Below are 23787 nucleotides of genomic sequence, written 5' to 3'. Positions count from 1 at the left end.
TTGCATGATTGCAAGTAAAAGATGATGAGGCGTAGTTTGCCAAAAGAGATTGCTCAGCCAAAGGCTGCGACAGTTGTAGCCTTTGGCTGAGCAAACCCCGCCTCATTGTCGGATGATATTTTAGATTTGTAATGTTGCACATGCTGCGGTGCTGAGCAGCCTTTATAAAAGGCTGCTGCAACGCCGAGAATAAATCTTTAGCTTTTGATCCGGTGAATCATAGTTCTTGTCTATATTGAGCGGGTAGTTGTAAAGAGGTGTTTACATCCCTGGCTACGGTGCCATACCGCCAGACGACGCAAAAGGATATACGACATCATCATCTTTTGCATGTAATCATGCAAAGTCCGTCTCATTGACTGCACCCTCGATATCATAGATAACAAACATGTATAAATATCCCCCTCATTTTGATACAATAAATCTCTATCTTACGTCTGTACTTTATTCTGTGGACTGATCTAGCTATCTCTGGCCATTGGTTTACCAGCTCAGGTTTGGACCAACACTGTATTGCGTGTGCTTTTTTAGAGTCTTTTGGGCGATTGTGCAGGTGGATTGCTAGTATTTAAACATGATTCATAGAGACACTTGTTCTATACGGATGGGGATTCCAGTAGGTAGCCGAAAACTACGGCATCAAAAGTCATATCGTGAAGGTGACAAAATCAACATGAGTGTATGCTAATCAACGAGCCCAAGTATCGGGCACTTCATTGTTGTCGATGTTCATCCATTGATGACACGACGTGTCAGACTTGCTGATCACGCGTAAGCAGTATTTAGAGAAAGAGCGTAGTAGATTGGTGAGAATGACATATAGGGCCTTTATTTGGGCATGGAAGATAAAAAACATGATGATAGGAATTGAAGAGGGAATCACTTCTAGCAACACATTATCATTCAGGCAAGGGTCGTTGTAATAGAAGCCTCATTGTCGTCCATATGGATATACTCCTCACTTGCGATATGTCACACAGCACGCCATCTTGCATGAATCCCGGTGAGCTTATCCATGCGCAGCACAAGCCAAGTTTAATTTCAGCACCTTTTCTTCAAACTATGCCAAAACGTCGCACCAAAGCGAAGAACACCACCGATGCTAGTAATTCCACACCAAGGAAACGCACTCGACGATCGACTCGATTGAATACAGACAATGGTGAAACAGACGAAGCGAAAGCACTTGAAAAAGACAACCACCCCAGCACCAAACCTTCTGACAATGGATCGCCATTGGAAGCATCGGCACCATCAACACCACCACCACCACACAATGGCAATGACGGGCACTCCGATTCGGATAGCGATGACCATATGGATTGGGAGCATATTGACATGTCAGCAGCACCCACGACAGCAGCCGATATGGAGGAGGAGGAGGGCGTAGAGGATGAGCAGCCTGTCACCTATCAAGATGTCGAAGTCGTGTTTGAGGCGCCACGTGCAGTCTTAAAGTAGGTCAACTACTTATTGGATTGCTGTATATGTGTAACTCAAGTGTAATTTGGCTCTAGAAAATCAAAATGGGAGCAGGCGTATGAGCGTAATATGCGAGAATGGTTGAATCACAGCCATGTGGTGTTACTGGTTGCCCATTTTGCTATCCGTAACCGATGGTGTTCTTCAAGTGAAGTACAGGTAATCATAACCAACAAGAAGAAGCAAGCATCTACTAAGCATATGATAATAGGCAGCATCCCTTTCATGTGTCCCCGAGCATATTCAACATCAATGTCGACAACATGAAGAATCCGAAAGCAAGTTTGCCGGTGCAATCAAAGCACTACTTGGATGGTGGAAATCCTATTTTAAGCTCACTGGCATTGGACCTGTCACCCGTGCTTACGACGAATTTGATTTTCTCAACTCACAAAATATCAATTGGGAATCGGATCATCAGGTAATTATCATATTGTCTCTTGTAGCCCACCCCAGAATGACTGATTTTTTGTATCTTACAGCCTATTCAGCAAGAACTAGAGAAACGTGATATGCTCGATGGAGAAAGTATTACAAGCAGCGTGGATCTTTTGAAGAAGCTTGTTGATCAATCCGGATGCCGTGATACATCTGCTGAGCTCTTTGTGGCAGTGATTCGTTCCTTGGGATTTGATGCACGTCTCGTATGTTCATTGCAGCCAGTACCCTATCGCATACCCACCACCAACAAACGCCCTTCATCTTCTTCTTCTTCAAAGACATCCCAAAGTAATGAACGTAAGTTCTCCTTGTGAGTGCTTGCAGCAAGAAGAAACTAACACCATGCTTTATTTTTAGCAAGTGAAGATGATGGTGATGATCATGATGCTAGTGCACCAAAGCGAAAGCCCAAATTCCCGTTACGTGCTCCAAGACCACGATTAGAACCAGGCCAAGATCTGGATGAGCAACTCAAGGCAACCAAAGGAAAGTCACCCACTGTATGGGCTGAAGTATACAATCCTCATCATGGCCGTTGGATATGTGTTGACCCCATACGGAGTATCTATGATCAACCCAAAGCGATGCATCCTAGCAGTGGCGACAAGCAAAATTTCTTGTCATGTGTGCTTGCGTTTGATCAAGGCAACCATGGAAAATGTGTGGATGTGACACGACGTTATGCACTTAGTATCGCCAAAGCACGACGCTTACGTGAAAGAGAGCTCACCAAACGAGAAAAAGAGGCGGGTATGAGATCATGGTGGGATGGCTTTTATCATCGTATACGACACGACAACAACAACAACAACGATGACGACGAACGTTATGCGCGTGAACAAGAAGAAATGGAACGCATGGAATCAAAAGAACCGATGCCAACATCCATATCAGCCTTCAACAACCATCCACTTTATGCATTGGAACGCCATTTGAAGAAATTCGAGGTGCTGCATCCAAGAGAACCAGTACTAGGCCGAATCCGCAATGAAATGATTTATCCAAGGTCTTGTGTCAAGCCTGTGCACACTGCTGAGACATGGATGAAACATGGTCGTGTCATTCGTGATGGTGAACAACCTGTCAAACGCGTGAATGCTCGTGCTGTCACCACCGAAAAGAAGCGTGCTCAAGAATTAGCCAAGCAGGAAGGTCATGTATTACAAGTCGCATGTTATGGCGAATGGCAGACCGAGAACTACACACCACCACCTGTAATCGATGTAAGTGTGACCCCCGAGAAGAGGTTGATTTAAGGATTAAACGATGCTTTGTTTGATAGGGTGTCGTGCCACGGAATAGCTACGGTCGAGTTGATTTATTCACATCAAGTATGTTGCCTAAAGGGGCAGCTCATATTCCTAGTAAGTTACAGGTTAATGGATATATAGGAATGGTCTACTAAGAAATCCTTAGTTCAAGGGATTGGCAAAATAGCTCGCAGATTGGGTATTGACTTTGCCGAGGCTGTTGTGGATTTCGAGTTTGTGCGACATCGATCGGTTCCTGTTACTAATGGCATTGTGATTGCCAAAGAGAACAAAGATATCTTACTAGAGGTACGTTTATATCCACATGTGCTAGCTTTATCGGTGGATGATGTCTGATCACCCATTTATTCTCAAAGGCATGGGACGAATACGAGCAAACAGAGTCCAATAAGGCAATTGAGAAGCATGAAAAGCAAGTATACGATCGATGGCGCAAGCTTATTCTTGGTGTGTTGATCAAGGCTCGGCTGGAACGAGATTATAGCAACCATCATCATCCCATCTCTGAACCAAATGCATCATCGACCACCACCACCACCACCACCAGTGGGTATGAATCGTTCTTAAGGGACCGACATCGCGATGAAGAGTCTAGCAGTCATGCTGTAGCAGGAGGTGGATTTGTTGTAGAAGAGTCTGCAGCAGGAGGCGGGTTTTTACCTGAAGATGAAGAAGACGATCTATAGTTGACTTTTTTATAATAATACATCAATTGTACAAGATGCTGATGGAATAATGCGAGTATGCGACAGTAATAAGGAATATGCATGGAGAGAGAGAGGGAGAGAGAGAGGAGGGGGTTTCTAATCGAAATCAAATTCAAAGAGCACGCGGGGACGTAATGGCCATTGATCAAACTTGCATGCGACTTCATCTACTTGTTCTACTGTCAAATGGCCAACTTCAATGGATGGATCAAAGGACAACCGTGATAAGATGATTTCTGCTCCTGGGCCCAATGTTCTGTATACAAAACCTAGGTTAAATTCCATCCCATTCAATCCATCAATGTGTTGCTTACTTTATCATTTTCGAAAGGGGCTGTCGTTGCATCACGAAAAGATGCTTCAATACATATTCAAAGACATCCCATGGTGCTATAATAGGATGAGTCTCTTTTACTCTTTTACCCCTGAAAGCCATTCCACCACATACCTTGTATCTTTTTGTTTTCAAATGGTATCACATTGGTCAAATAGTAATCCGTCTACAACAATGAAGCTCATGTATCAGCCGTATGTGTCTCGTAGATACCCATCCAATGATTTACTTACATGAGGATACATTTCCGGGGCCTTTGCAACGTGAACAAGTTCAATGTCTACGCAAGCGTCGGCTACGATACCCATTTTGCATCTTGCGGTCGAGCCAGGAGGTGCAGTGAATTTCTAAAGCGGGGTATGAGATATGGGATCCACTTTTTCATGGTCCATTCGTATTTACCGCATAAAGGATTTCAGGTATCCACATTAACATTTGAATTCGACCATTGGTATGCATTGCCATCTTGTTGTGGATACATGTCGTAAACTGAGCTAGCAATTGTTCACCCCGGGAGGATCGTGGAAGCGTACCAGTAAACAGGATGTTTGGATGAACTAAGGAATACATCATCTTAGTCTTCTCCCTTCCCATGTACTTGCTATGTATTTTACCTTTGGACCAATCTTCATCAACCAGGTTTCCCAAGAATTCAGGTTTTTTGAGGTCAAGATAAGTATCCCAGTCGTAACCATCTTTTTTGACCACTTCAACGACGCCTTGTGATTCTTCTGCAATGTTCTAGATGTTTTTCTTTTGAGTGATCATTGGACGAGAGAGAGACATAGATGATGTATCCTTACCCCCATCCACTTTGCATACTTTGTATTGTTCTCCAAAGAAATGATACGTTTGAAACCTGCATTGGCCATAGCAGCGGTCCAAGCACCAAAACCTTAAAGTGTCCCCACCCCATGAATGAATATCCTTGAAGAACACCCAATGGCCGTTCCTTACCTGGATACAGCTCAACAGCTGTCATTTCGGATGGATTGGAGGGTAGTTTGACTTTTGAAAGGGCGAGCTCTATTGTTGAAGAGACCCTGGAAAATCAGCAACTCGAGATCGATCGTTGTGTGTCATGGTCAAGGAGCGAGACTTGCCTGCTACTTTGGGATCGGCCAATGTGGCTCGAGGAAGGTGCATGGAGCCTTTCGACTTGAACTGCTTGTTCCAATCAACAAAGGTGGGTATCTTGGGTAGCTTCAATACGGAATTACGAAGGCGTGACATTGAAGTGGTTGAAGAAAAAGGGTGCATATTTACGTTGCTGTCAAGCTCCGTTGCTATAGTACAGCCAGCCAGCCAGCCAGCCACGGCAATGACAACATTCTGGTTGACCCTGAAAACCGGTACTGGTACATTACCCATGCACTGCATGATGTGTTTATTTAATGCTTCAAAGGTATATCAAATGCTAATTATTATTATCAGGCTTTTGGCCATATACACGCATCCAGGGCATGCTGGTCAAGTTCTTTGAGCATTCATCACCGATCAATTCGAGATACCGTTGCATGGCACCCGGCTCTTTGAAAGAAGGATCCATGGAGATGAAATATTTCAACGCCGCATTACAGCCCATCTGGATATCCTCCCTATGATGCGAGTACGTGTCAATCATAATACAACTCCCCCCCTCTCATCATGTTGTTGTACGTACCAAAAGAGATCACCAATTTTCCCGCTATGCTTGATTGGCATGTAAAAAGTAACCGTTTCCACGTTAATAAAGCCTGCTTCTTTAAGAATACGTTCAAGATCCGGACCAGCATTAGGGTGAAGACCAGCTCCTGCAACCACCGAATACACTAAAGCGCATCATTGAGTCTCTTGAACGAAGCATGTAGGAAAAAATATCAGGCTTACTGGTGTCCATGCATTGAGATATATGGGGACCAGCATTCTTCAAGTGTTCCTTGAGGTAGCTGACCTAAAGAAAAGACTCATTAGTTACAGGAAGAAGACAAGGTCCCTTTTTCTTTTTTACCTCTGTCAATTCTATCCATCCACCAGGTTTCAGGGTATCCATGTGGCGCTTGATCACCTGTTGTTATCAAAAAAGGTCAACTCGTGCAACACCCTCAGATGAAAAAGATCATTTACCTTGGGCCAATCATCCTTCAAAAGACCCAGAATAAGTAGGCGTTGATGGACATAGCCAAAATAGTTTTCAGGAAAAGGGGACGGCAATGTCACATTGTATACTTGAAATGTACAATTCTTGGGCTTGATGGATTCAGGGAAACGTGGAGAAACATCCGTGCCAATAAAATTGGAAGCAGGATACATTTTGCTCATCTCCAAAGTAAAGGTGGCAGGGCCTATGTGCATACAACAAAGTGAGTGAGGATTCTTTAAAAAGTGCTATTGTTGTAGTAACGAACCGCATCCAGCATCATGAACTTTTGTGCCGTTTTCTAAAAGATCGTGTACAGGGGCGCTGAAATGGGATCCAAAGGCTTCACGAATAAGCCAATGTTGTTGATTGACACGATCATCCTCTTTTTTTGGGTGGGATTTTAGTACTTTATGATGATGAACACATACACACACATGCACACACGCACCTTCCGTATCCGTAGGCAACAAATAGTTGACATCCTGCTCATTATGGAAGCGTCGATTGCCTTCGTAACGATGGATGGTGGTGGAAACAGAGGTATTCTCAGTGCAAGAAGTGCTTGATATGCATGAGCCGTTATTAAATACGGGTTGTTCACCGTTAGTAGCGACGCCGTCAGTTGATTTCATGTTTTTCCGTAAACGTTTGGATCGTTGGGCTAAAAGGCGCAAGATATCTCGCCAACTCATAACACCATGGAGAGATTATAAAAGCAAGCGAAAGAGCAAAGGTCGTACAGCCATCATCAGAAGATAAAATTGTCGATGATTATCTCAATAGCGGTGTGTGTGTGAGCCACCATGTTAACGTTACAGTTTTTTGTTGTCGTGGCTGTGTCACGTTTCTTCGTGGTCCTTGCATTTGTGTCCTCTGTGGCCTTATTGGATAACAAAGTTGTACGTATGAGACTACAGAAGGTTCCTGACATTATCAGGCTGTGGATTGCTCTCTTTGTATCTATTCCAGAAGGCTGGTAGTAATTGGAGATAAATTGTTGGTCCTCATCTGTGGTACTCCTCGTTCTTCACATTTCCATTTACACATCCCTCCATACGATATACAACATTGGTAAGCTCCTTCTTCCGTTTAAGAGCCAGCCTTAATAGTATTTGGTAAAACCGTGATGGAGGATGGCTCATACAATCTACTAAGGAACATGATAGAATCGGGGGCTTATCGAGGATGCATAAACCTCCTACTCATTGTCAACAGCATTGAGCCCATTCAAAAAGAGTTCTTTGTTTATAAACTATGACTCGATGTCAAACATGTTCAAATGGCATCATCATCATCTGCATAAGGTCGCTGAGTTAAATGGAAATACGTGTAACGCCAAGTTGGATAAAAAGCGACCAAGCGCGGCTTTTTAGACTTTATAGCTTGTGCTCTCCACACATGTTTCACAAGCTTGTCCTTCAATGCGGGAGAGCAGCAACCAGGAACATGGCAAGGGGTATCATAAAATGAATAACCACCGACACAAATCAAATCCTTTGCAAACAACAACCTCGTAGTATATAGCAATGGTATACATGTGCAGTCGTTAGGATTTTTGGGATTCAAAAAAGTACTACAACGGTGCAACATTGAACAATGCTCTTTTGCTTGTTCTTGTTCGAACCTTTTTCTGTAGTACAAGAGCTTTTACAACTTGTGTCTTCGGATCATGCCACCCGTTGCTGAATTCAACAAAGAGCGTACCACGACATGTCCCATTTCACCAATGCAAAGTGTTACAAAACGCCCTAGTTTATTATACTAGTATTTCCCCATTTGATCAACGCGCGAATAGATATCGGACGATGAAGCTTGCATAGGGTTATTATAGTTGACAAGATGGCTACAAATACAATGGTGTGAAAGATACTGCTCCATTACGAGTAGTATTCGTATTAGTAATGACGAGGACCGATGAGGAGGCTACTACTATCATATCATCCCACTAAACCCAACATATCCCAAAAGCCGCGGGAGATCGCTTAGAGTGTGAGTATGTAGGTCCACTATCACATGTCGTCATCCCTTCGCCACCCACACCTCACTCAAGCCAACAATAAGCAGCACGTAATTAATATAATATTGACAAGAAGGCATTAAATTGATATGTGTAACCAGCAGTAGTCTGGCAGATGAGATGAATGTAGAAAAAGATAATTTCATCTAAAAAAAGTTATTTACAACAAAAGGGAAACTTTATAACCATTCTCTAGACATATTGGGTCGTAGATCGCCTTCATCAATGAGTAGAGATTCCTCATCTACAATACTGCCCGATGTTGTGGTATCCTTGGGTGAATGAGCATCGCCACCACCGCCACCTCCGCCATCCTCCATCATTTGATGTTGTTGTTGTGCGTCTAATGCAGCAATTTCTTCTTCAAGATAATCCTTCTTGAGCTCGATATCTTCCAGAGGCGTTTTTCGTAGTGGTGCGAATAGGTCGTCTGTCTCACGGTGATCTCGATAGATAGCCGACATGATAGGTTCTTTGGTGGATTGCATCAATGCACGATCAATCAATTGCAAAAGTAAGCTGCTGGATTTTGAGTTTCGCAGTGCCTAAAAAGAAGCCATGAGGAGGACAAAGAGAGATAAAAGTAACCCCCCCCAACCTACCTCTTGGTACTTTGTGACAGCATCAGAGTATTTGCCTTGCAAGTAATAAATGATACCAATAGCGCCGTGTGCGTCTGCGTTGTGTGGGTCTTTGATCAATGTGACGTTGAAGCACCTTAATGCACGATCATAGTCGCTATCAGGAAGAAGGATTAACGCCAATTGCCTCATAACATCATCAATCCACACGTTACCCCATCCGCCTGTAAATGTGGCCAAGATTGGACCATAACTTTGGCCATAAGGCACTTTTTTCACTCTGTCGATTCCTTGCAAATTTCAACGCCTTCCTTGCAAACTCCAATGCCTTGGTATATCTATCGTATATATCATCAGCTCCCTTCCACTCATTCTCTATTCCTCAAAACTTACTCCTCTTTCCGATAATAAAGCGTGCAGAATTCATTCATCAAATACGGGTCCGTGGTGCACTTTAGCAGGCTCTTTTTGTAGTATTCGTGCGCTGTATCCACCAGGTTTTGCTTCATGTACTCCATGCCAATATAAAGATAGGGAAGGTGGGAGCTAATAGTGGCGGTGTTATTAGTGGATAAAAACAACAACATTCGCTTCATGTACGTACCCAGGTATCAGCTTGCTACATGTGAGATAGGCATTGATGGCTTGATCATGGTCGTTCTCTGCTGCAAATGCATGTCCATAACCCAGCCAAGATGCTTCAAAATAAGGATCCATGGTCGTTGCTTGGCTAACCTCGAGCATCAGAAATCTGGTTCGTCTCCTCGTGATCCACACACACACACACACACATACCTAAAATAGCGCCTTGCTTCGCCATAACGCTTAATGTACATGTAATAGATGCCAACCGCATACCACGATATTGGATTGTCATTGAGCTTGTCCACAAGATCTTGCGCCAATTCATAGAGTTTGCTCTTTTCTCCAAGTTCATAGAGACAGGTGACATAGGCAGGAATGGATTTGGTATACAGGGCATCTTGTTGCTCTATCCTAGAATTCGATGTGAGATGGGATCGGCATACTAGCACCCTACCCTACACGTTGCGCGCCCAACAATACTTACTGCTCACATACTTTGGCACACTCTTCAAACTTGCTTTCAGCCAGTAAAGCTTCTGCTGTGCTGTGCATGACATCCAAACTTTTACTTAGACGATGATCTTCCTCCACCCTCGCTTGAGCTTCTTGAAGTTCCTCTGTATGTGAATGCTATATCGCAAGTATACGTAAGATGCCATGGGCCATGATGCTAGAAATTCAAAAGTATTACCCGCTTCAAATGCAACATGTAAAGGGATCGAAATAAATCAGCGTCTTGTCCACAATGTTCGTCATAGGGTAGGGTCATGATGAAATCCCATTCTACCTTTGAAGGTTATACATGATGCTATCCCAAGATCCAAAGTTCAAAACTCACCTGCCCTTTCATCGAGCATATTGTATTGGAAAAGAGCTTCTAATGCCTATAAAAAACAAGGTGAGCTTTGTATCGGTAGTGCAAGATCTGTATATACGAACGTCATAACATCGCACGTCCACGGAGAGTGCCTCTTTGAAACATTTCTTGGCCTTTTCAATTTCCTTCAACTGTAGATACGCATTGCCTCGTACATAGCACATGATGGATTCCAACTAAAGAGTGTTGAGTGATGTGTGTGTTATATGTCAGCCCATGTTTGTACCAACCTTGATGCGTCCTTCCATGTCAGTGTCATGTTTGAAGTCTAAAACAGGTATATATAAGACATCTCCACATAAGGTCTGTATGATGTATAATCCTACCTTTATCCGCAAAAGGATTTTCAGGGCCCAAATAATCCAATGCATCGCGCCAATTTTCAAGAGCATTCTGGATATTGTTAATGGATCATCATTCATAGGACATGGATAGAAGGTTGAATCACTTACAGCACATAGCCCAGCGAGATAGCGACAATGAACACTTTTGTTGAGCGTCTTTTTCTTGTTCAAGAGATCCAGAGCACGTTCATATTGATTGGAATCATAATAGGCTTGAGCAAGCCAATAGACATCCGTTGCATCATCTAATCCAAATGCTCTAGATCAATATCCTATTCCTTTCATGCTCGATAGGATGATACGTCGTACCTGTGATGGCCATGATCTTTTCGGCATAGAAGATAGCTGCTTTGGTGAGATTCATTTGTTGAGCATCACTTCGCAAGAGTCGTAGTCGGTCTTCACGAGAATCGGCTCGTAGCATGCTCATATCGGGAAAGAGAGGCCGATAGGTAGAAAACGATTCAAGAGGTCCACCACCAGGACCACCAGGACCACCACCCACAGCCAAAGTGGAACGATGCACCACAGGCGTCGTCGATAAATGGAGATCGGACTGACTGGAATGAACACTGCTTGCGAAATGAGGGGCAATGGGTGACACGGAGGATCCACGCAAACCAAACGAGTTAATGCGCGCATTGTCTTGAGGACTGGTGGTGCCCGTATCAGTAAATCGTAGAGGCGATGAAGCTGGATCAGAAGGCAATTCACCCGCTCGTATAGGTGTCGTTTTTGGGTTGCGATCGGATTGCATAAAGACAAAGAGTCGTGGTCGTCGTTGTTGCGTGTGTGTGTTAAGTAAAGAAACACAAAAGAGAGCGTGTCTTGAAATCATTCATTTTTATGCATGTCGCACCTTGACATCCTCCTCCTGAATTATCCCCCATTTCATTGTTCGTTCATTCACAACAATCAACCTCATTTAAATGATCTCTTTGTATCCATTTGTATCATTGTCAAGTCCCCCAATAAAGCCCTCATTATATTATAGCAATGGTGTCTCTTTTTTTGTGATATGCAGGGAATTCTACCGTGATAAGGCTGATTGTTTTTTGAAAGAGAGAAAAGTTATGGTATGAAAAATAGCGGATCGGTGGATTGGCTTCCTGACAAAAAGTTGGTCCATGCTATTGGAATTTGAGTCATTAGCTTATTCCCCCATTTAACTGAATCATCAAATCACGTTACCTTGCAAATCAAATCCTGTCGAATCATTGGTAAATGGTGTTCCAGCAGACGAAAAGAGTTGTTGCCATGTTGCTTGTGCTGGTGGTTCTGTACTTTCAGCGACGATTTGCTGCACACTCATAGGAGAGCCATTCGAGGATTGTTGTTGTTGTTGTTGTGCTGCTGATGCTGTATTGGAGGATGCCATGGCTGATCCTGTTGTTGTTGTTGTTGCTGCTGCTGCTGTTGCGTTGGATGATGCGTTTGTACTACCATTTCCTGATGACAAGCTTGATTGTTCTTGCTGTTGTTGTTGTTGGTCCGATTCATCCTCCTTTTTACGTTTGAAAGAGTCAGCGCCAAGAAGAGCAATGAGCTTTTCTAGGAATGGAATGATGGGTGGACCATAAGGGATGTCACGTGTCAATGCTGTCAAACATTCCTTGCCGATATGGACATAATCGTGAGCCTCTTTGCTGATATTGGCATCCGTGCTTGTGCAATTGTATACATGGATCAATGTAGCCTGGAATACAGCATACACTACATATCACATGGAGGGGGTGAGTGGAGAGAGATGAATAAGAAAGCAACCTTGACGTACCTGAAAAGTTCCAACCAAAACGTGCTATGCTGGGTGCAGGTACCACACGTGCGATTTCAATGGTGAGTTTGGCAGCTTCCAAACATCGGCGTGATGCTTCTTTGAACAATTTGTTTTCTTCTTGATTCCCCTCATCATTTTGCTCGTCAAGGACAATAAAAGGTCGATGCAAAAGAAGCGTGATGGAATGGTAACACACCGTCAAGGGTCCACCTTGTTCCAATTTCTTGGAATGAGCAAAACGACCTGGGTCTCGATGTATCTCAGTAAGGTCTTCAGCACTGATCTTGCAATCATCCGGTAATTGCTCAAGCCAATCATCAAGCATCTTTTGTAAGCTGGCCACTGTTTGTTCCACTACCACGCCTTTGTATCCTGCCGCCTTGGCTTTGGGCGAATAAATACGCCGTAATAATTCACCCAAAATGCCAGAGAGTTTGATGAAATTGACAAAGATATTGTAATCCTCGTGACCCGTGCCTTTGGGATCAGGCAAATCCACATCACAATCAGAGTCCGCAATAGCCAAAGGTCGTCCCATGGCTGCACAACACCAACGATCCGTCACATAGACACTGTACCAGAGTCGCTTTCGAGCTTCAATGTGATCTTTGGATGCTTCTTCATTACGTAACGTACGATGCAATCCTAGATCTTGTGCCTATGATGGATATGACGTATGAGTGATTTGAGAGCGCCTTTAAAGAGTTGTTGTTGACACTTTACCATGCGTACAGCCATACCAGCCAAGATCCAATTACGGTACGAACTTGTAGAATAGGTAGGTTGACTGCAAAGGATCACAAGTGCCTTGATGGTCGATATGCCCGATGTCAAATAATCCCGACGAATCAGCTGACTGGCTCTGTCAATCAATGCGTGAAACACTTGATCACAGCTCATGCCACATTCTTGAAAAACAGGGTGCTCCGAGCTTATCATGAAACAAGCATAGGTACAAATGGCGTATGTCAAGAGCGATGAGGGTGGCGATTGAGTTTGTCCATGATAGGCATCCAAGTATTCCTGCTTGTTGACAATGGGCAAGGTAGCATTGGCCATGTCAAAATAGCTAACAACATATTTTTTGTGTGAGTAGACACAAAGTGGTTTGTGTATTTCCTATAATAACTTACACATATATTAAAGTATCCATGATCTTGCGAGGCACGAGGTCATCCATACGTTCGGTATCTTTGCCTTTGCTGTTCTCGGAATCCATGGCATCCCGAACAAGCATCAAGTCGTCATCAAAGCCATTCAACTTTCGGATGCGATAAGCCGGCGTTGTGCTGGGTGTAGGAAACGTATCACTGCCAACGGGTTGCATGGATATGCCGTGATCAGATGGCTTGGCGTCATTGGGTAACATATTACGCATCAGATAAAAGCCAGATGAGCTGCCATGGTATCGGACTACTTTGTTGCCGCCGTCTGATAAGTCATCACTTTTGTCATCTGGGTTTCGAGAAGAAGAGGCAACCGATTCATCTTGCGAACGTTTCCGCTTATGTGGTGTAGTGTCTCTTTCCATAGCTGCAGCTGATGATGATGATGATGACGAGGATGGTTCTTCCTTGACTGCTGAGGGTTTGCCAGATTGCATTTGTTCCAATAGCTCTTCCATCTTTTTCAACCGAGTCTCCAAACTCTCAATGTATCTAAAGAGATGTCCTTATCAATATACACGCCTTGCATTTTGAAAGAGAGCTCTCTTACCCTTTAGGAGGTCCACGCTTTTTGGCAGTCTACAAGCGAAAGGTTAGTTAAAAGAAACTTCTTTTGCTTTTATGTATCACTTACATCATTGAAGGTGCACTCCCAATCGTATTGTTTGCAGGTGGTGCATGGGAAAGCAGTGTCAACGTCGCATCTAGATGCCAGAAAAAGCTCAGTCACGATATTCCCACAATGATAGTATATTATGCACATACTTGATCTTTTTACGTCGACATGTATCGCCTATCAAGAGATGAGTGAGTGAGTGAATGAATGTATTATCATGCATATAAACTTACAGGCACGAGTGATTCTCGTTCTTCGTCCTGATGATGCATTTGGGCTTGAGTTTCTGATTGGTTGTTGGGGTGGTGATGTATGTTGTTGTTGTTGTAATGCTTGAGGAGAGGATGATGATGGTGATGATGATGAGAGTGGTGGTAGTGGTTGTTGTTGTTGTTGTTGCTGCTGTTCATAGCCTGGTGGCAGTGGGGAGGGTCGGGGAAGTGTAGGCGGTGCTTGTTGAGACATTGGAATAGAATAGGAGGGTATCCTTGGTGCCATATTCAGTGTGGGTGATGAAGAGACGGGTGGTTCATGACGTCTAAACATATCTTCTCTGCCAAGTGGTTGTGAGGGTGGTGGTGGTTGAGGAGGGGATTCCATGGGTCGCATGCGAGCAGGGACATTGTTGGAAGAAGAGAATGCTGGATTACGCCAAAAGGCCGACGGTGTCGTTGAATTGTCGCTACCATTAAGGATGGACGAACTGTTCGAATGCGGCTGCTGATTGGAACTATATCGGTCCTGATCGCTCATTGAGACGATGGTAGAGAAGGCTTTGTCCAAACGTTGGCTCTAAAATTAACGCGGAAGAAGACCACAAGTATCACGGATCAACCCACGGCAAAACCATTTTTGCAAAGTTCTAATGCGCCGCTTGAAAGCTTCCAGTTCTCGGAAAATCCGGCTTGGCAATACTTTGCCGAATGACATGTTTCAACTTGAACCCCCTCCCTTTGTGTGTGGGTGATGATTCTGGGCTCATACATGAACCCATATCCTATTCTTATAATACATTGATCTTTGATCCATGAATGACACGTGCAAAAGTAGGTTATCTAGGAGTGGGTTGTACACAATACTACTACAACAATGAATGTGAGATGGATGCATTGTCTTGGGTTCCACAATGAATAACAAAGAATTGGAAAGGGGCCACATTTCACAGGACAAAGAATATGTATTTCACTGTCAATATGGTAGAAGCAAGTTATCAATGCCTATGACGAAGTTGAAAAAGTCGCATTGTCAATCGGATAATACTACATTGACATCATCATTGTTCAATGCTAGCAGCAGCTGTCCAAATGCACCACCGCCAGTGAGTGACACATGCCCGACGACGATAGCAAATCATTGAAAGCGGGACCCAGATTATTGCCCTGTACGACAATGCAAAGCATATAAGAGAGAGAGAGTAACAGCAACCAACAGTAATATGGAGGGTGGGGGGAATCAGGAACGTTGTTTTGTGTATTCATCGAAAGGCACGGGTAATAATGCGTTTTGGACTAGGCGGCATTCAGGCCATAACTAGATGAAAGAGAGGGATGAGCCGAGTGAACCCTTTTCTCGTCTTTTTTAACTTACCCTTGCAAAGACACGTCCTCTGATCAAGCCCATGGGTACAGGTCCATAGTAGCGCGAATCGGTAGAATTACTTAAATTGTCACCTGACAACCACACATGACCTTCAGGGATCTTTTTTTCATCAACAATAGTTAATCTCAACCATCCTTTGGATCAATGTTGCATTTCCCTTACATCCACGTATTTCCGTTCATTGGCTGTTGGATCCACACAAACATTGTCACCAGGCTATAAATCATGTCCATTGAGTATACATGCGGGAGGTTGATACTACACTGCCCTCACTTACCAAACCAAGGACGCGTTTCAATACAGCTCGACCAGGAACAGCAGGTGATATGCATACAACAACATCGCCCATACGGTATCCACGAAAATGTGGCGTGATGTGCTCCACTGCAACAATATCGCCCGTCATATTAAAGTTGGGGAGCATCGAAGGTCCCATACACTAGAAGAAAGCGATCAGAGTTGTTTAGACCACGGAATCAACACACATTGGCATACTTACAAAGGTTGCTTCAGCAACATACTGATTGAATACATGGGCAAAGCACATGAATTGCACTGCATAGGTTGCACCTCGTAGGATTTTCCCTCCATTGCGTCCAAAAAAGTGGAAGAGACCCATCGGGAAGCGATGTTTGCCTAGCGCACTCGGATTTGGAAACGTTGCCTTGGAGACGACAAATTTACAGCCAATGATAAACGCTAGGCTTGCATTAGATTTCCTTGATCCATTCACCTTCGTCTACTATACTCAATCATAATAAAACCACCATTCCCGCACGATGTGTAATAGGAATGGAGCCTAATTAATCATGTAAAACATACAGCATTCCTGACAAGGATGTTATGCGGTCATAGGAGGAGGATTATACATCACGCTTTATTCATCATGGGTGTTGTATATATATAACATTGAATGGACTCTTGTATTCACCCGGGTTTCCACACTGGATCTAGTTGCTCCTTGGGAGTCCATGTAGAGACTTGGAAAGGCTCCATTTGAATCTTCTTTCCTTGAGCAGCAGCAACCTGTTTACGGGTCAAAGTTGTCTCATTGATCGAACACTTGCTGGATATGACTCCATTCATATCAGCTTTTGCGCTACGTTATCCCAAAGTATTAGGTTCATATATGAAGAATGTATGAGTATCACATTCATAGTTCGATGACGTTATTAGTAAAACTAACCTTGTTCCATCGCTGTTGTGAATGACTTGCTTACACGAGGCGGGAAACTGTCAAGTTGTACTGTTGAGATGTGTTTCGGCCTTCACCTTGTAGTCGTATGGTGCAGTGGCTGGTTGTGATTGTAAAGTTGAGCAATGATACCATGGTATTGATGAGATACTTGCTCGTTCAAATACACGCCAAAGATTACCATCACGAGTGTGGCCATGTTGACGGAATCTGATTTTCTCTTTAACGAATACTGTTGGGATTGGGTTGACATTCAAAGCGAGTGCTGGTAAGCCATCACGACCTGCTCGGCCTGTTTGTTGCGCGTATCCAATAATGCCACCCTATATGGCTGTATAGTGAAGGACAATGCGAACACCAGGGGCATCCACACCGGCACCAAAAGATGTTGTTGCGACCATGACAGGGATTGATACGGTCTCTTGTAGCCAACACTTTAGGTTTGCCATGGCCGGTACTTGTGCAGCAAGGTGTTTATCATCTCGACCTTTTTCATCATGCATACGACGGTCCTTATCATTTTGTCCATGATTGCTGTTGGCGTTATCATGATAGCATGGGTTCTTGTATCTGCCTCCACGACCCTGACCACGCCCACACCCACGCCCACACCCACGCCCACGATCCGGATGGAAGCTGTATAGGACTTGAATGCGGATTTTGGTGGATTATTGACTACTCGACAAAGCAATTAATAAAAGATTCCATAGCGTGATAAAAGTACTTACTATACATATTTTGAGAATTTGGGAAGAGAAGGGTAAAATCATTTTTGAAACCACTTGAAGATCCCCTTATATATGGTACTCTTCACCATCGAATACTTCATGTGCTGATCATTCGAAGCCATCGATGTCTTGGCAAATTCTTTTGCGTGGCGTCAGCATCCGTGATCCTCGTTCTCGTTCCAATCAACGGGAGTATATACATGGTCATGATAGCTGTGGTCGCGGATGTAACCAAAGTTGCTGACAACATCTTTCAGGGAATGCGTTTGCTGTGATCACCATAACACTGTGCTTGGGTCACCAACTTAGTGTGATGAATTGCTCTTCTGCTTAGGCTTCCATCCGATGCTTGAGAGACGTGGATAGCCATTTTCTGCTCGTCGCACGGTTACGTAGTTGAGGTCATCCAAGGACTGGGGATCACGTATACTAGCTACCAGCTGCAATCGCTTGGATAGAAATAACCATCTTAGTATGCGTACGAGGTACACATATCATTGCAAGGCCTCTTTTTGGAGACGATTCACTACCCATACATAGGTTGATATAGAAGATCAAAGGAAAGGATAATCCACATACCACAGGAATAGGACCAAATGCTGCCCACAATGACAACAATGAATGTAATAATGAGGCCGTGGTGAAGGACTATGAAATCATTGGATGAGTAATCTCAATCTATAGGACCACAAAGGCTATCCTTGTCACTTACCAGATTATGATGGCGGATGATGTATGCAATCAAAAAGACGAAAGAGATGTGTGATGATAATGATGATGACCCCAACAACTTCTTTGTTTATATAAGAATAGGCGTGTGAATTGTGGTCGGCACAATGAATATCGTAGAGCTGATAAAGTGGTCAACCTCCCTACGCTATGGTAAGAGTGTGAGCTACATCATCCATCACTGATAAATCCACTTACTATTACGCTGACCTTCTTTGGATTAACGTAGGTGATAAAGTATGTCACTCGCAGCTACGTTGAGTATTTGAGAAATGTCATTGGACTAAAAAGTATAAGGTGCGAGAGTGGGTAATATTGGCAGTAGCAGTAGCAACAAACAAATCCACCTTGAGGGGGGGGGGTGGGGCTGTCTTCCAAATTGAGATGGGGGCCAAGGCGCGTTAACGCGTGCGATACGAAAACGGAACGCGGCTCTCTCTTTTCTTGTTCAACTCCACGAAATGTCCACCCGACGACGAGAGAACGATGACCCTGGATTACAAGAACTCCTAGATCTTTCACAGCGAATGGCGAAACGTGCACGTATGGAGAATGGCGAGGACGATGTCATTAGCAGCAGCAGTGAAGGAGAAGGCGACAGCGAATCCGACATTGGCGAACCCAGTGAACTTGACGCACCTTTACCAGCAGACGAAGACGGGTAACTATACATGTATAACGTCATTCAACGCAACATTCACCCACCAACTCTTTCCTTGCAACAACAACAGCTACGTTCAAGGTTCCATTGTCAAGATCAAGTTACGCAACTTTGTCACCTACGATTACTGCGAATTCAGCCCTGGACCTCAGCTCAACATGATCATTGGACCTAACGGCACCGGCAAGTCGACTATTGTATGTGCTATTGCTTTGGGTCTGGGAGGTACACCAGCGCTTTTGGGACGTGCCAAGAACATTGCAGAGTTTGTCAAAACGGGCGAGGATGAGGCCATGATCCAGATCGAGCTGAAACGTACAGGAGGTCGTCCGAATGCTGTCATCCAACGCACGATCCAAAAATCGAATAATCAGTCATCATGGCGTTTAGATGGTATGTAAAAGTATATGTTTCATATATAGCATGCTCATCCTTCCATATATAGGACGACCCTCCCCTCAAAACAAAGTGATGGCTGTCATTTCAGAGCTCAACGTTCAAGTGGATAATCTTTGGTATGGTTCAATGCGAGATGTAACAACATGGTGATGATGATTAACCAGTATGCTTATAGCCAATTCTTGCCCCAAGACAAGGTTGCTGAATTCGCACAGGTAATATACGATCCTATTCATGATCTGCATGTGTGTATTGATCACTTTTATTCCTATAGTTGACACCCACATCGCTATTGACAAAGACACAAGAGGCTGCTGGAGAACGACAATTGCTTCAATGGCAACAAGAATTGATTGAATGGCGTAACGAGGAACGTGATTTGCAAAAGGTAAACATAAATCTATGCGTGTGTATATGCGTATTGGGTACTAAAGTCAGACACACTTTTAGTCTTTCGATTCCGATCAAGAACATGTCAAGTCTCTCAAGGATCGCAACCAGTATTTGGAACGAGATGTGCTAAAGATGCAACAACGAGCAGAACTCTTGAAGCGAGTCGCCCTTTTGGAAGCCCAACTCCCATTGGCTAGATATACGGATGCCAAGCGTGAATACGACGAAGCGAAGGAGGCTGAGAAGGAAGAGTTGGAGCGTGTAAAGGCACTTGAAGAGGAATTGGGACCTATCAAGGAGGTGCTTCAGTATGTACTATACGTTTGCGGGATGGGGAAGCGGAATATCATCTAATGGATGAATTGCATAGACAAACCGAACAAGCCAAGGCTGCAGCTGAGCAACAAAAGAGAGATTTGGGGAAGGAGGTCATGGAATACTCGACGCGATTGACAAAGATTGGTGATGCTGTGAAGCGATCGGTAAGCATGGTTGTGGAAGAATAGAAAGAATTGGTTGGATGATTGACACCTTTTTCATCATAGACTGCAGAGACAAAGAAGACGCAAGATAGGATCAAGACCATCCATTCACAACAAGAGAAGCGCAAGCAAGCGATTGCACACTTGGAAGAAAGAATCAAGCGAGCGAAGAGCAGTACCGGCGATGAACCACCCTCTAAGGATACGTCCGAGATTGATGAGGCCATTGTAAGTGTCGCGTTTACGTATGAAGTAGGAAGGACACTAACGAACATCATCTCTCTCTATCAGGCTGAGATTGATCAAAAGGAAGCCAACATTCAAGTTGAATTGAACGCTGCGAGAAGAGATAAAAGGGAGCTTGGGGATCGACTGACGAACAACAAATACGCCATTCAGAAAACGCAAAGAGAGTAAGTGACCTGAGGGGGGGTTTTTTGATGGATCCATTGTCTGATCGATGTTGGTTACTAGTGTGAAAGAAGCCAATGATCGGATACAGCGTCGTCTTGCTCTTATTCGAGAACATCTCCCAGACACCGCAGCAGCATACAATTGGTTACGCGAGCATCGTGGCATGTTCAAAGGCAAAATCCATGGGCCCATTGGCATGATGCTGAATATCAAAGACGTGCGTTATGCAAACATGGTGGAATCGATTCTCGGAGGCATTCGTGGCCAACATTTAAGGGTTCGTGTGCTTTTATCTTTTCAGAATACCATGGCATTGACATTGCATAATACAGACATTCGTATGTGAACTCGAAGAGGATTACAAGTTGTTTACGGACGAGGTGATGGACAAGCAAGGGTTGCGTGTTACCGCTTATTGGCCAAAGTTGAACTTGGATGATCTTGATGTTCGAGGCCCAATGTCTAACGAAGATGTATGTGATGGGCGATCCTACAGCGACACTACCCACGTACTAATCACAATTTTGCCTCATAGCTTCGTAAAAAGTTCAACATGGATTACTTTGTGCATGAACTATTGGATGGACCACAAATTGTCATCAAGAGTTTGGCCCAATCATGCTATATCAACTTGGTGGTAAGTTAAAAGAAGCTGTGTGTGAGAGGATTTGGAATGGGTACTCAAAAATTGCGTTTACTTTTAGCCTGTCTCTCTACGACAATTGGATGAAAATCGTCTTGCACAATCGGGTGCTTTCCAAAAGTTCGCCATGAACGACAGCATTTACGAGGTCAAAAAGTACAGCTTTGGTCAAGGAGGACAACAAACCACTGTTCGATCTATTCGAAGATCAGAGTTCTTCACTGATAGTCGTAAGTAGACCTTCTCCCATTGTGTGATTGTACATGTGGCTCATATTAATTCATATACAGTGGATAATGACCGTCGCCATCAATTGAGCAGCAAATTGGCCGAGCTTGAGCAGATCCGAGAAAATCTCGAGGGCAAGATCAAGGACATTGAGAAAAATGAGAGAAACCTTAATCAAAAGCTTGAGGAATTGCGTTATGCAAGAGTAAGTATACACTTATCAGTGGGTGATTGAAAATATCTGACGCAGTGATTTGTTTGTAGAATGACAAGAAGGCTGCCAAAAGAGATATCCAAATGGCCCGTATGCGATGGGAGCAAATGAAAGCCAAGATCGGTAAGATGGATCACAAGTAAAAAGTCAATCTCATTGCTCATTTATGGTATTAGATGAAATGGAGGATGAGCTTGAAAGCAGAATGGCCGAGCCAGAGAATAGTGAGGACATGGTCAAGAAATTGAAGGAAGAAATGACCGAGCAGGTCAAGGAACGTGCTGCATTATCAGCAAGGTTTATGGTAATTTTGGAATTGGGACAACATTGTTGTGATTGGCTTCATTGACGGCCGCCCATTTTTATAGAACACCCTCAAAGAGCATGTCAACAAAATCACAGAGCGTAATATCTCCGAGTTGGCCGTGATCCAAGCTGCTGGTAAATGCACCGCTGCAAAGGAGTATTCCAGGAATCAGACCATCGTTCTCGAACAGGCCAAGCAAGCTTATCGACAAGGTAAGGAAATCGACTTGCATGATATTGCCTCTTTACTTATAGACATTCTCTAGTTGCTTCAAATTGCCAACAAAAACGACACAGGCTACAAACCTTCAGAGAGGGTGCTGAGCGTGCTGGCAGGAATTTGGAGCCTGAACTTAAGGAGGAGTTTCGAGAGGTACATGTCGTGTTTCTTTTTATAGGGTTGAGTGAAGGGATTACTGACGTACGAGTATTTAGATCCGCAACCAATGGCGGGAAAACGGTTCTTTGGAGCAGTCCACATATGAAATTGAGAATGAGATCAATAGCTCCAAGGCCAAGGCTGATACCCTGAAAACCAATAATCCAAAGGCGTTGGAGCAATTCGAGGCGCGCAAGAAGGAGATCGATATATTGTCTGAAAAGATTGCAACCAATCAGCGTAAGCTGGACTCACTCAAGGAAAAGATACACAAAGTCAAGGTATGAATACTACTTGAAGGCAAAGGGTATTTTATTAACGACGCGTATACAGAATGAATGGGAACCACGACTTACGGCCGTTGTATCCAAGATCAGTGACAAATTCTCAGAGGCATTGCAACGTAAGCAGCTGTGGGTAATGATTGTAAGGAACAGTGGATTGATTTGGTACTTTTTAAAGGGATTGGATGTGCTGGTGAAGTGTGTGTTCATCAAGAAGAAGACTTTGACAAGTGGGGCATTGAGATCCGAGTCAAGTTCCGAGACAACGAGAAGCTGCAACTCCTCACAGGCCAACGACAATCAGGTGGCGAGCGTGCAGTATCGACTATCTTATATCTTATGGCGTTACAGAACCTTGCACGATCACCCTTCCGCGTAGTGGATGAAATCAATCAAGGCATGGATCCTCGAAACGAACGTATGATTCACGAGCAAATTGTCAAGGGTGCCAGTAAACCGGGAACTGCACAGTGAGTTTATACTTTTATATAACGTTAATGCTCTTGTGTGCCTAACTCAGCTCTTTCTTGCAGGTACTTTTTAATCACGCCGAAGTTGCTTCCAGATCTTTATTACAACGAACGTATGCGAGTGCTTTGCATTTACAATGGCGAATGGCAACCCAAGCGATTGAAACCATTGACCGAATACCTGAAGCGGGCACGTGCTGCTGCGTAGTTATGCGTGTCATGTTATCCTGTGCAACACAGCTTTTAGTTCCCTATTTTACACCTCATCCCGACACTACACCCTTTGTATCACCATCTTCCCACGCGCGTCTATAAAAGGACCCTCATTGACACGACAAATACA

The 23787-nt window shown here is 43.9% G+C and overlaps 7 protein-coding genes across 7 annotated transcripts; 2 read left to right on the top strand and 5 right to left on the bottom strand.

Annotated features, from left to right (window-relative positions):
• Nucleotides 1-1062: 1062 nt before the first annotated feature.
• On the top strand, nt 1063-3880 carry O0I10_009964 (uncharacterized protein; the record flags this gene model as incomplete). Its single annotated transcript, XM_058489950.1, has 8 exons — nt 1063-1457; nt 1518-1641; nt 1694-1903; nt 1965-2220; nt 2281-3146; nt 3206-3287; nt 3340-3482; nt 3551-3880. 8 exons carry the CDS (start codon nt 1063-1065, stop codon nt 3878-3880), a joined length of 2406 nt encoding a protein of 801 aa, XP_058339310.1.
• Nucleotides 3881-3997: 117 nt separating this feature from the next.
• Nucleotides 3998-5468, bottom strand: O0I10_009963 (uncharacterized protein; the record flags this gene model as incomplete). Its single annotated transcript, XM_058489949.1, has 9 exons — nt 3998-4157; nt 4216-4291; nt 4350-4401; nt 4469-4582; nt 4638-4792; nt 4850-4976; nt 5039-5130; nt 5193-5261; nt 5339-5468. 9 exons carry the CDS (start codon nt 5466-5468, stop codon nt 3998-4000), a joined length of 975 nt encoding a protein of 324 aa, XP_058339309.1.
• A 184-nt stretch (nt 5469-5652) lies between these two features.
• Nucleotides 5653-7049, bottom strand: O0I10_009962 (uncharacterized protein; the record flags this gene model as incomplete). The annotated part of the gene is made up of 7 exons (XM_058489948.1): nt 5653-5833; nt 5899-6046; nt 6105-6168; nt 6226-6282; nt 6342-6559; nt 6623-6739; nt 6806-7049. 7 exons carry the CDS (start codon nt 7047-7049, stop codon nt 5653-5655), a joined length of 1029 nt encoding a protein of 342 aa, XP_058339308.1.
• Nucleotides 7050-8553: 1504 nt separating this feature from the next.
• Nucleotides 8554-11518, bottom strand: O0I10_009961 (uncharacterized protein; the record flags this gene model as incomplete). The annotated part of the gene is made up of 14 exons (XM_058489947.1): nt 8554-8919; nt 8977-9112; nt 9171-9293; nt 9349-9501; nt 9560-9685; nt 9751-9951; nt 10025-10170; nt 10232-10323; nt 10379-10424; nt 10495-10593; nt 10648-10685; nt 10744-10810; nt 10870-11006; nt 11071-11518. 14 exons carry the CDS (start codon nt 11516-11518, stop codon nt 8554-8556), a joined length of 2178 nt encoding a protein of 725 aa, XP_058339307.1.
• A 314-nt stretch (nt 11519-11832) lies between these two features.
• On the bottom strand, nt 11833-15073 carry O0I10_009960 (uncharacterized protein; the record flags this gene model as incomplete). The annotated part of the gene is made up of 9 exons (XM_058489946.1): nt 11833-11891; nt 11953-12474; nt 12536-13196; nt 13262-13607; nt 13672-14196; nt 14255-14283; nt 14339-14408; nt 14470-14497; nt 14554-15073. 9 exons carry the CDS (start codon nt 15071-15073, stop codon nt 11833-11835), a joined length of 2760 nt encoding a protein of 919 aa, XP_058339306.1.
• Nucleotides 15074-15772: 699 nt separating this feature from the next.
• On the bottom strand, nt 15773-16538 carry O0I10_009959 (signal peptidase I; the record flags this gene model as incomplete). Its single annotated transcript, XM_058489945.1, has 5 exons — nt 15773-15850; nt 15908-16018; nt 16082-16135; nt 16197-16358; nt 16419-16538. 5 exons carry the CDS (start codon nt 16536-16538, stop codon nt 15773-15775), a joined length of 525 nt encoding a protein of 174 aa, XP_058339305.1.
• A 2494-nt stretch (nt 16539-19032) lies between these two features.
• Nucleotides 19033-23652, top strand: O0I10_009958 (uncharacterized protein; the record flags this gene model as incomplete). Its single annotated transcript, XM_058489944.1, has 22 exons — nt 19033-19232; nt 19303-19625; nt 19678-19747; nt 19807-19846; nt 19906-20019; nt 20082-20332; nt 20395-20506; nt 20570-20734; nt 20798-20919; nt 20981-21197; nt 21253-21393; nt 21456-21557; nt 21625-21793; nt 21854-21996; nt 22056-22128; nt 22182-22309; nt 22374-22524; nt 22578-22684; nt 22747-22971; nt 23024-23093; nt 23153-23444; nt 23508-23652. The coding sequence occupies 22 exons, from the start codon at nt 19033-19035 to the stop codon at nt 23650-23652; spliced, it is 3360 nt and encodes a 1119-aa protein (XP_058339304.1).
• Nucleotides 23653-23787: the final 135 nt, after the last annotated feature.

Source organism: Lichtheimia ornata (assembly GCF_029851405.1).
Source record: "Lichtheimia ornata isolate CBS 291.66 chromosome Unknown scaffold00062, whole genome shotgun sequence".
Classification (NCBI taxonomy): domain Eukaryota; kingdom Fungi; phylum Mucoromycota; class Mucoromycetes; order Mucorales; family Lichtheimiaceae; genus Lichtheimia; species Lichtheimia ornata.
The sequence above is the reverse complement of the archived record's forward strand: the minus strand, read 5'-3'. Positions and strand labels throughout refer to the sequence as shown.